Source organism: Mandrillus leucophaeus, unplaced genomic scaffold (genome assembly GCF_000951045.1).
Source record: "Mandrillus leucophaeus isolate KB7577 unplaced genomic scaffold, Mleu.le_1.0 Scaffold1577, whole genome shotgun sequence".
Taxonomy (NCBI): Eukaryota; Metazoa; Chordata; class Mammalia; order Primates; family Cercopithecidae; genus Mandrillus; species Mandrillus leucophaeus.
The window spans coordinates 168113-181323 of NW_012101562.1; the positions used below are offsets into that span (position 1 = coordinate 168113).

At 35.5% G+C, this 13211-nt stretch overlaps 1 protein-coding gene across 1 annotated transcript in view; it reads left to right on the plus strand.

Annotated features, from left to right (window-relative positions):
* Positions 1-13211, plus strand: part of LOC105536276 (polypeptide N-acetylgalactosaminyltransferase 13) — a 226357-nt gene that overhangs the window by 70058 nt on the left and 143088 nt on the right. The window contains exon 6 of the mRNA XM_011975607.1: positions 2834-3014. Within this exon, the coding sequence (XP_011830997.1) occupies positions 2834-3014 (181 nt within the window). The remainder of the gene's footprint in view (positions 1-2833; positions 3015-13211) is intronic.

Sequence of the window (13211 nt, forward strand, 5' to 3'; positions counted from 1 at the left end):
CATTCTCCTGCCTCAGCCTCCCAAGTAGCTGGGACTACAGGCGCCCACCACCACACCCGGCTAATTTTTTTGTATTTTTGGTAGAGATGGGGTTTCACTGTGTTAGCCAGGACAGTCTCAATCTCCTGACCTCGTGATCTGCCCACCTCGGCCTCCCAAAATGCTGGGACTACAGGCGTGAGCCACCGCACCTGGCCACTAAAATATATTTTTACCATATTAGTGATACATGTTCTTTAGGAACGTGGCACCATCTCTCTCTGTTTCTACTGCCACCATCCTTGCCCTAATTCCCAGCATCTCTTGTCTGTCAACTCAATAGAATCTTAATTGTCTTTCTGCTTTCACTGTTGTTTCCTAAGACCATGTATCACTAATACACTAAAATTACATAATTCATAATTTTACCATGACAAAAATATAAGATACATATTAGAGATACAAATGTATTATATATAAAATATAGATTAAATATATATTTTATATTATTTAATGGTAAAAGGAAACAATGCGATATCTAGGATGTAGATATTAAGCAATTGACTTTTTGTTGTGTTTTATAAATTTTTAAAGCTATTTGAAAGATAGACGACTTTAGAGGGTATTATGCAAAGATAGGCATAATCTAGTAATGAGAAACATGATTAATATTTCAGGAGAAAAGCAAGGGGAATGACTAAATTAGTGACATCTTTAACAAAGGTACAAGGGATATAATAAGGGATATAATGGGGGGCTGAAAAAGAAGTATTGATTTATCTTTGATAGGATAGGGATTAACTGCCTCCATTTTAACAGGAAGGAAGAATGTAAAAATATGCATAATGACAAGAAGGTTCATATATTTCATGAAGCTAGAAAGATGAAGTTATCAATCAATGAAATACTTTGATTATTTAAGAATGATCGAGGAAGGTTTCTATTCTTCTCGCATATTCATCTGTATTTCAGTGTTTGTTGGACCTATTTTTCTGCTAGCATCACACTGTTTAATTGCTTCAAAGAGAATAAAATACCTAGGAATCCAACTTACAAGGGATGTAAAGGACCTCTTCAAGGAGAACTACAAACCACTGCTCAGTGAAATAAAAGAGGACACAAAAACAAATGGAAGAACATACCATGCTCATGGATAGGAAGAATCAATATCGTGAAAATGGCCATACTGCCCAAGGTTATTCATAGATTCAATGCCATCCCCATCAAGCTACCAATGAGTTTCTTCATAGAATTGGAAAAAACTGCTTTAAAGTTCACATGGAACCAAAAAAGAGCACTGTTTAAAAATTATAAAATAAAAAAGAAGAGATTTACATGAAATGCACAAACCACTATTGATTATTATGACTTATTATTTATCATCTTTTATCTTCTGATAAAAAAGTGAATGTATCTTACTGCTACCCAAGTCCAATAGCAGCTCTCTTCTAAGCTAAATGTTATCTGAAGGGCCAGGTGGAAGGATATTTTTCTTATTTCTTTCTTTCTCTTTTTTTTTCTTTTCTTTTCTTTCTTTTTTTTTTTTTGAGATAGAGTTTTGTTCTTGTCGCCCAGGCTGGAGTGCAATGGCGCTTGATCTTGGCTCACTGCAACCTCTGCCTCCTGAGTTCAAGCGATTCTCTTGCCTTAGCCTCCTGAGTAGCTGGGATTACAGGTGTGTGCCACCACATCTGGCTAATTTTTGTATTTTTAGTAGAGACAGGGTTTTCCCATGTTGGCCAGGCTGGTCTTAAACTCCTGACCTCACGTGATCCACCCAGCTCAGCCTCCCAAAGTGGTGGGATTACAGGTGTGAACCACCGCACCTGGCCAGAAATGGCCAGAAAGATATTTTTCTTTCAAAAAATGTCACCTTGCTTAAATCATATGTATCAAATAAAAACAATGTTAGTTACAATATAAAACCATGTCTTCCAAATTTTGTAGAGCAGTAACTATGACTTCTATTTATTGTGAAAAGAAAACATGTAGCATATATATAAGAAATGCATATACACACACTTGTATGTATAGTACTGTCTGTGTAAACACATACATAGAGAGAAACAGTATACGTTATGGCTATACAATGTAATTTCATAGAAATAAGTATTTTATGGATAGTTTACATAATACTTAGCCTCAAATACACAGTGAATTCTAGGATACTAAGAAATATATGGTATATTTTCTAAGAATTTATAGTTTTAAAGGAGTGATAAGGAAGTGAATAATTGTATTCAGTCCTTCAGTAAAAAATGCTTAAAATACAAAAGGTACACATTACTAAATCTCCCCCCAGAGCTTTCTAGAAGAAATGATCTTGGTGAAGATGAGTTTTGAAGGATATGTAGATGCTGAGCACCTATAAAGGTGTCCTAACACATCTTAATAATAAATCCAAAGCCTGAAGATGCAAGGTATATGAACAGCTTAGAATGAACGGTCATTTATAATTCCAGGTGGATAGAGCATAACTGATTTTTCTCCAAATCAAATTTAGTTTTTGACAACAGCATATAACATGTACAAATTCATTAATAGCAGATTTGAGTAACAAATCTACTAACTAGCAATTAGGTTAACTACTAGAAACTAGAAATTAGGTATTCTAATAAAGAGATATGAATTAATTATATCTTACCTCCATAATTCCAGTGCTTCAAGTATTTTAATATATCAAGATCTTCCCAATTCGCATCCTTTGCCAAAAGTAAGTATAGTGTACTGGTTCTAAATTTTGCGTCAGATATTTGCTTGAAACATGTAAGATCTGAAGATTTGGCCTAAGTTTCAGTTGCTTCATCTCATACAATATTATTGCATTATTTACAATGATTGTTCCTTTTCCCAGATTTGGCAATGTGGAGGCTCCTTGGAGATTGTTACTTGCTCCCATGTTGGTCATGTTTTTCGGAAGGCGACTCCATACACTTTTCCTGGTGGCACTGGTCATGTCATCAACAAGAACAACAGGAGACTGGCAGAAGTTTGGATGGATGAATTTAAAGATTTCTTCTACATCATATCCCCAGGTACACAATTCTGACATTTTTCTTTCTCTACAGGAGAAAATAAAATTGAAACATACTGAACATGTGTTTCATTATTGCTGTTATTCTACTAGTTAAAATATTGTTTATTACCATAATATTGCAGAAAAGTGTATATAAGACAATTGTACTATGAATTTTGATGTAAAATTTTGATGTAAAATAAGAACTATATTTCAAACACCTAAATACTATCTTTTTTGTCTCAACCTGAGTATTATTTTGGAAAAATGGAGCAAGCTGTACAGAGAGATCTATATTTATTATTAACTCAAATTAAGAATATTTTAAAAAATATCTTAGTAGGGGAAGGTTAAATGACTTCATACAGAAACAAGATAGAAAATTAGGCAGATATTCAAATTTATATTTCTGAAGAACATAGTAAATTATTCATCAATAAATATGTGTGGAAAATAATATAAGACTAAAATGTTTTCATACTTTAGTTACAGAGAAGTATATGTATTGAAATAGAAGTAAATATAGGCTATCAGTGGGTGGTAAGATTATGGGTAATTCTTTTCCTTATATTTTTATATATTTTCTAAATTCTCTCAATATTCATACATTACTTATTTTAAGAATTGAAAGTCATTAAAAAGGAAAAAATGAGAAAATCCTATTACTGGGTGGTGGGATTATTAGTAATTACATTCTTTATAGTTTTCTAGATATCTGCAATAGCCACATTACAAAAAGAAAAAGAAATAAAAAAGCTGAAGCATTTAAAAAGGGAGAAAAATAAGGATACAGATGGACTCAGTTTTTGTATAGGCCTTATGGTCATTAGCATCATTATTGTCATTATTATGTAACCCATAAGGACAACAACAAAAATCCAGGCCTGCATACTCTTTCTGTAATATAATCTATTAGCTGGCTTAGAAAAGCCTATTTGATTTTAATTGGCATGCTCTGATTTTTGAAGGTATATTTAAGTGTCAATGAAAAGAGTCAAACTCTGTAAAACATTTAGAGCTTTATTCTGAACCAAATTTGAGTGAACCTGGCCCAAGGCACAGTGTCAAGAGTTCCAGAGAACATGTGCCCAAGATGGTTGGGTTATAGGTTGATGTTATACATTTTAGAGAGACATAAGACACATCGGTGAATGCATATGAGGGATATATTGGTTTGGTCAAGTTATTATCTAAAGACCTAGAATCAATGGGAGAGTGACTGGGTTAAGATAGGAGGTTGTGGAAATCAAGGTTCTTATTGTGCAGATGAAGTATCATAGGTGGCCACCTTAGAGGCAATAGTTGGCAAGTGTTTCCTATTCAAACCTTTAAAAGGTAGCTAAACTCTCAGTTAATCTCCTCAGGTTTGGGAGGGACTGGAAGGGGAAAGGTCTAGATTCAGATTTTCCCCCACAAAAGATGTCTTTGCAGGGTCATTTCAAAACATGGCAAAGAAATATACTTTGGAGTTCTTTATCTGTCATATGTTTTTATGCCAGAATCAGATTGGCAATGAAGCGGCTACGTTGTCTGGGGTAAATACTAGGGGTTTGTCCCCTCATGTCAAGAAAATTTAGGACAGGGACACGCAGGAGGAATTTAGGAGCAGAGGTAAAATAGGCAGAAGAGAGAGAAAGGAGGACAGCCCTCTCTCTCTGAGAAAGAGGACTTCCGAAAGGGAAAGACCACCAGAGTCGGATGCACGGGATTTTATAGGCAGCCTTGAGGAGGCTGATTTACTAGGGCCCGCAGAATGGTTCGATCAGGTGTGCCCTTTACACCGGGTGCGGCAAGGCTGGCCACCCCACCCTAATCTTATTATGCAAATGGACTTTCCGCTCCACTGGCGCCACCTTGTCTGCTCCTTACTGTACATGTGGCTGCCAAAGAGAAAAGGGAAGATGGAGTCGCTGTTTTGAACATGATTGGCCCAGCTGTGGGCATCTATATCTGCAGTTCAATTTTACAGACTGCTCTTTGTTAGAAAATGATTTTGGGGGGCTGCTTTTCATTAAAAAGGAAAACCTTACCGAGAACTCCTGTACCCTCACTGTCTGCCTAAGTAATTTCGTCTTAACTCCTATATCAGTGACTAACCCACATTACACAGGATTAAATAAACCCATCTGATGAGATTGTATGGTCTATAGGGCGTGATAGGAACTTGGACGAGAGAGGAAAGGGTCCAAGTTTAGTCCTCATAAGGAAATTCAAACTTTTTTTTGTTTGAGACAGAGCCTCACTCTGTTGCCCAGGCTGGAGTGCAGTGGCATGATCTCAGCTCACTGCAAGCTCCGCCTCCCGGTTCGAGTGATTCTCCTGCCTCAGCCTCTCCAGTAGCTGGGACTACAGGCGGCCGCCACCATGCCTGGCTAATTTTTGTATTTTTAGTAGAGACGGCGTTTCACCATGTTGACCAGGCTGGTCACGAACTCCTGGCCTCCAGTGCTCCGCCCCTCAGCCTGCCAAAGTGCTGTGATTACTGGCTTGATCCACCGCACCGGCCAAAACTTTTTTATATACAAGTACCTAGAAGAGAAGGAGCGGAAGGAGCAGTATGAAGTTTCTGATTAAGATCCAGCATTCCTATATAGAGAAGAAGAATGAGGGCATTGTATGTTTAAGTGTGTGATTAGGAAAAGGACTTTTTCACACGTTTTCAAGCCTCTTCTATGTTAAAAAACTATTACCAGGAACACCATTTCATGCATAGATGTATTTCTCTTTACAGTAGAACTCTAGTCCAGATGTTCAGAGTCGAATTCAGCAAGAGCGTGTAATATTCACAGCAAGGCAGTGACATTTATGTAACCTTTTCATTTTCTTTTGATGATACTTTTTGAATTCAAATCATTACTTGTAGAAATATATAAGTTCAGATATGAATAAAGGAGTAATGGAGGGAAAAAGTGTGTTATGTGTGATTGCATGCAACATACACTCAGGAATATGAGTAATTGAGAATAATTGTAATCACGTGTATTATATTCGTCCATGATGAATATTTGTGAAAAGTACTGTGCTAGTCTTTTGTATAATTTTCCACTGAATGAAAAAGGCAGATAAATGATGGAACCATCTCTCAAACTGTAATGAAATGACTATAGAATGTAAAGGGTGGAAAAAAATGCCTGCTATCTGGAACTAATGACTTTATGTTGCACAATAGGGACTGCTTGTATATCCTGGAAAGTGCAGATTTTACATTACAATAAATATTATTTGGGGTTATTGTTCTTATAAAATGGATTTATTTAACTCTAGAAAAGTAGCTTGGGAGGCAGAACAAGGACTTTTGGGGAATGTGTTGAAGATATCTAAGAACTTCTAAAGGGCGTTTATGCTTATGTGTGTCTCAGAGACAGTCAGTGCAACTAAGCAATGGTAGAATCTACCAGCAATAGTGTGGGCAGAGGGAGGAAACCCCAAACCTGAAACATAAAACAATGAATTGCTTCTCCCTGAAAAAGGAAGAATCGACGCATGCTGGAAACTAGAGCTGGATGTCTAAAACAATTTGAGCCCTGTGAGGATTTCAGATCATCTAAAAACAAATAAAACAGGTTGTATTCAGGAAGTCAGAAATCTATTATTTTTATGATAACAATTTCAGCCATTGTTAATTTAGGCTAAGAGAGCGGTGGTCATTTTAATTTAAAATCAAAATCATACACTTCTTTGCTATCCTCTGGATTTTTTATTTTCTATTTTTCATCCCTCGGGGAATGGGTGAGTTTGTAAAGAGAGAATCTGGTGTATGTGTTCAGGAAGAAGGGGTGGGAACTACATGCATTTGCATCCACAGTTAGAAACTACATCCTTTACTATACTACACATGCATGCACACACACACACACACACACACACACGCATATTTATGAAAAACTGTAAAGAGTTTATGAGTTTATATTGAGCTTCCCAGAACTTCCTTAACATGGGGAAATAAATAATACTTGTTCTTTCTAGAAATTCCTCTATATATTTGTTAATTTTTCCAATGTTTTGTGAGATTTCCGCTTTTTACATGTGGGCTTCTACTCTGAAATTGTATTCTTCACTTAGGCAGTATCTCAAACTTCAGTCTAAGTGCTGAGCCTTTATAACTTTAATTCTGACAATAACTTACTTCCAATATACTCTATAAAATCTCACATGTCTACTTTATTGGTTGGCTTCCGGAATGTTTCAGCTCTATCTGTCTTGAACTATCTGGGTATTCTTTCTCTTTGTATTCCCTGAAGTTTGATAACATGGGCAAACCATCGTCACTTCTTACCATATTGTTTTAATTTTTATTACTTGTCTCTATATCCAAAGTAGTTCAGAGACAACTATTTACAATGCCTAGCAACTTTCCTGTCACTTTGTTTAAAAAAAAATTGTTGAATAACTAGAAGAATGAATGAATGAATAACTTTTAAAAGAGAGCCACTTTTGTTTCTTTCTTTTTGCTGAATGATCCATGGGTGTCTGGTTTATACCAGGGAAACTCTTCACAAGAATTGTGACAAATAAGCCTTTATCCCACCTCTCTGATCCAGCCCTGGATAAGGACCCACTGTTAAAAAAGAGGTGAAGGGCCTTCCTCATAAATCTCTTTTATTCTCATTATTATACTTTAAGTTCTGGGATACATGTGCAGAACGTGCAGGTTTACATAGGTATACACGTGCCATGGTGGTTTGCTGCACTCATCAACCCGTCATCTACATTAGGTGTTTCTCCTAATGCTATCCCTCCCCTAGCCCCCAACCCCCCAACAGGCCCTGGTGTGTGATGTTCCCCTCCCCGTGTCCGTGTATTCTCATTGTTCACCTCCCACTCATGAGTGAGAACATGCAGTGTTTGGTTTTCTGTTCCTGTGTTATATCATTCTGTAACCACACAGCAGGTTCTCCTTGCCTACTGCCCAGACAGAGCTGATTTATCAAGACAGGGGAATTGCAACAGATAAACAGTTTAAGCCACATAAAGCTGGCTGTACAAAAGATCAGAGTTTCATTATTACTCAAATCAGTCTCCCTAAAAATTCAAGGATCAAGATTTTTTAAGGATAATTTGGTAGGGGCGGGGGGGAGTCAAGAAATGGGGAGTGCCGATTGGTCAGAGATGAAATCATAGGGTATTGATTGTAGTCTTCCGTCCCTGAGTGGGATCACAGAACTGGTTGAGCCAGATTACCCATCTGAGTGGTATCAGCTGGTGCATCAAAATGCAGGGTCTGCAAAATATCTGCAGCTATGATCTTAGGTTTTACATCACAACAGTGATGTAATCCCCAGGAGCAATTTGGAGAGGTTCAGAATTTTGTGGCCTCTGGCTGCATGACTCCTAAACCATAATTTTTAATCTTGTGGCTAATTTGTTAGTCCTACAAAGGCGGACTAGTCCCTAGGCAAGAAGGTGGTTTGTTTCAGAAAGGGCTGTTTTTTTTTTTTTTTCAACATTATACTAACTTCACTCCCAAAATTAGTTTGGCCTGCACTCAGGAATGAACAAGGACAGTGTGGAGGTTAGAAGCAAGACGGAGTTGGGTAGGTCAGATCCCTTTCACTGTTATAATTTTCTCACTGTTATAATTTTTGCAAAGGCTGTTTCAATTCCTCTGAGTTTTCCATAGAAAAAGAAAATTCCTTTGGTTTACATATGTACTTAGGGTTTTATGATTTCACCATAATCATAGGTGCACATTGTAGTATAATCTTACCCTCCAGGGTTAATACAAAAGTCTAACAGGCACAATAAAAGCAGACAATAAAATTGTCTAACAGAGCAACATAATACAAGAGCCCACAAACTAAAATAAGGTTATTTTTGTACATCTTGGTTTTTATATTTCTTGTGATTCCCAATTAATTTAAAGTTAAAAATGAGATGTATAAATGGCTACATGTGTGAATACCTTTATCTGAGTTTTTTCACAATATTTACTGTATATCCTAACAGTCCTGGCCTATGCTCATTAGCCATTTGGTAATATTGACCAAGTTGGTAGGGTCTACTTATGTCTTCTAAATAAGTGTGTAAATGAAGAATAGACATACTTTGAAATAGTGTTTAAGAATAGATTTTTTTTTTTTTTTTTACATTTGTTTAGTTTGATTTCTGGCTGTCTTCTTAAGGATGCAAATACTATAGTATCATTGATTTTTAAAGCCCTGTAGGCTGTTAAAGCCTAAGGCAGTTTTTACAAGTAATTGAGCTGTTTCAGCTTGAACCAATCTGATTGTCCTAGCAAATCCTTTGAAATGAAGTTATGTAAGCAAAAACTGTGATTCACAGAATACCACATTATAAGAAGCAACATTTTCTTTTCCTCTTGGTCACAGGTAAAAAGCTTAAGAACCTTAAGATAAACTATAGTCATAATACTTTCTGTATATTTGATATGCTGGCTGTTTTATAAATAGTGATTTTCTTTTGGGGGAGAAAGTAGATCTCTAGCTGTATATCCACAGGCATGGTGATTAGAATCAGTGGTTTTATATAACACCCAGGTTCTTCTTCCTTTACTTGATGCACACTCTTGTTTTGAGCAGAAACATATTAAAATTAAATTTAAAGGATCCCAAAACATACCTTTAAAGGTATTTATATGTAACTAGGAAAAATAGATTATTTTTTCTTTGGCAATATTGTAGTTTGATCTTTATTCCAGTTAAACACAAACACACAATTACAGACTCCTTGAACTTACTTTGAAGGTTAACTCCCTATTCGTTAACCTTTTAAAAATGCTTAAGAAAAATCAACTCACCAAAGGCAGGCTTTGTTAGCAGCATCTTTGCATTGTTATTAAAGTTTAAAGCCTATATGCATTTCCATCTCTTGAAATTTCTATGAAATACTAGTGTTTTTGACATGCTGATTTTTTGAAAAGTACAATATTTAATAACCAGCTCTTTGAATGCGGGGCCTAATTTCTTCTGTAAGTCATGAAAATGTTCCAGGCTGATTTCGCAACCACATTTTGTTTCCAGCAAAATGTGCAGTGTGAATATTTTTGTAATAATCTAGGAATATTAGTTTTTGGTTGGATTAACAGGAATTCATCTGAAAAGAGTGCAGCACTTCTAAAAATAAAGTACATTTGTACCTATGAGTTTTGAACTTTTATTTTTTAATAAATGCTTTTTCAGCAGCAGCAACCATAGTACCAATGAGGAAATGTGGTATGATGAGGAGAAAATTCTAAATTATTTTAATGTGCCATGTTATAATAACACATAATGCATTATTTGTGTGATGCCCTAAAATGCTAAATATTGAAAATAAAGAATGACAGCTATATTCATCAACTGCTTTTCCTTGCTACAATCAATTAAAACAGTTTTGGATTCTTTAATTCTTTAAGGCATTAGGTTAACATTTTTTATTGGTCCTTTTATTGGTATTTTATGGGTTTTTATTTGTATTTTTATAATAAGGATACTGCCTTACTTCTGTCTTCACTTGTTAAGTGCTTGTTAAATACTTGTTTGTCATTATGGCAAGTAGGAGGGACTATGAACACTTTTAAAATGTTGTCTTTGCCATTAAAGAGTGAACTCTCTACGTGAGCACATGTAATTAGTTTAAATGAAAAATAAGATTAAATGTTTAATACATGGGAAACACATTTTCAAGAATTAATATGATTCTTATGTGAACTGCCTACGTTTTCCTAGATTCTTCCTTCTCACTCACAGTCTTCAAGTGAATCTCCAATTCCTTTCTTTTCTACTTTCTAATTGCTCTCAAATCCATTCATTTGTCTTCATTTCCAAACTCACCTTCATCCACACAACCTCCTGATTATCCTGATGGGGCTCTGTTCTAGTCTGTTTTGTGTTGCTATAACAGAATATCTGATGCTGGGTAATTTATAAAGATAAGAAGTTTGGCTCACAATTCTGCAGACTGGGAAGTCCGAGATCAAGCAGCTCATCTGGTGAGGGCCTTGTGCCACTTCAACTCATGGCAGAAGGTGGAAGGGGAAATGGGTATGTACAAGGAGAGCAAACATGAGAAGGTACAACCCACTTTTGAAGTAACTCATCCAGAGATGGCATTGATCTATACATGAGGGATCCACTCCCATGACCCAAACACCTCCCACTAGGTCCTACCTTTGAACACTGCAACATTGGGAATCAAATTCAACATAAATTTGGGCAGGAACAAACCTCATCCAAACCACAGCAGTCTCCCTGTCTCAAAGCTTGCCTACACCTCATCCATCCTTACAGCGCTGCTGGAGGACCTTCCCAAACCAAATTATTACTGGTTTCTTATTTTCCTAACAACTTTTTAATGACTTAACACAAAGTCAAAAGTCATGAACGTGGCCAACAAGGCCCTGTGAGATCCAATCCTTGCCCAACTTTCCAATCTTTTCTTGTACACCTTCTTCCCAAGACTTCCACATACCTGCCATGTGGAACTACATTCATTGGGTCTCCAAGCTTAACGTGCTCCCTTTTACCGTGAAGTTTTTCTGTATGTCTAAAAGAGTATTTGAGTGGTTAATGAATGCTGCCACCTTTGCTAAAAGTACCATAATCATCCACCCCTGTCAATCAGGTTTGATGTAATTCCCCCCAGGGATTCCAGTGGTTCCTATAATTTCCCTAATGTAGCATTTATGCATGTTTCAAGTATTTCTTACCCCCACTAACTGATGTGAATAAAGGGGTAATATCTGTTTTATTGTTTTTTGTTTGATTTTGTCTTTAGAGCTTACTGAGCTCCAGTCTATTATATTTGTACTATTTTATAACCTATGTCAGAGGCAAATGAAATATATAAGTCCCAATCACCATTACCATGTATCCTTCAAATCTTTTTCTTATGCATTTACATACATATATGGATACATATTCATATATTTAAAAATCAGTACTGTTGTAACTCCTTTACTTCTACCTTAATATTATGCCCTGCAGTGTTTTACATACTATTTGCTTAGAATTGTTATTCCATTTTGTGGAGAAAGTTTCACATTGCATGGATATATCAAAACTTATTTAATCATACCAATATTGACAAGCAGTTAGGCAGGTTTCAGTTGTCCCTTACTACAAAAAAGTTACAGAAACCCTCCTGTGACAACTTCTTTGTGAACCTGAGAGGATATTTCTGAGGGATGTGGAAGCACTAAGAATGAGAGCACTGGAGGCAGACTACCTGAGTTAATTCAAATCCTGACTCTACTTAATCTTTCTTTACTTAATCTCTGGACTTAGTTTATTTACTATAAAATGGGGATTAGAAAAATATGGCCTTCCACATAAAGTTTTTTGAGAGTTAAGTGAAATAAGATATATAAATCACTTAAGACAATGTCTGGCAAGTATCAAACAATTAGCTGTTATTATTATTATTCATATATATTCATAGAATATTCTATGAATATATATGAATGACTTAACACAAAGTTTACTTAAATTTATTAGATCAATGGATATGTAGATTTATATTTTGGTAGATATTGCAAAAATTCTTAACTTCTTGAAGTACTTTATTATCACTCCCACCAACAATGCTTGAGCACTTACTGTATACTATCAGCATTCTAGATTATCAATCTTTTTGTTTTTGCATATATATATATGTATAGACATATATGTACATATTTATTTATAGTTGTATAGATAATTGCACAGATAATCTGTTTTTTCCCCCAATTGCTGCTAGCAATGAACATATTTTGCAAGTTTCTATTGACATTGGGATTTCTTCTGTAAATAAACTAGTCATCCTTTTTATTCATATACTTTGTTCATTTTACCATTGAATATTTTTGCCTTTCTTTTACATATTCATAGATCTTCAAGTATTCTGGTGATAAATTATGTGCCTATTATATACATTGTCAAGGATTTTCTCTGAGGTTATTACATGTGTGTTGTAATTTAACTGATATACAAAAAGATATTTTAAAATAATCTAATTGTTGAAGTAAAGTCTGTCTTAGACTTTATGGCTTTTTTGGTTTATACATTGTTAAAACAATCTCCCCTAAGTATAGCACATTTCATATGCCCCAGAAATATTTGTTAAATGATTTAGGCTTGAGTTGAACGAAATTAATGTTTTGCTTGCTTGTTTGATTTTAGTGAAGTCAGTGGTCTCTCTGGGCAATAAGCATGAACAGAATACCAGAATCAGATATCTTTCCTTATGAAAAGGGGGTTTGTTTGTATACATGGAACAAAAATAAAATTATTAGCTTAAC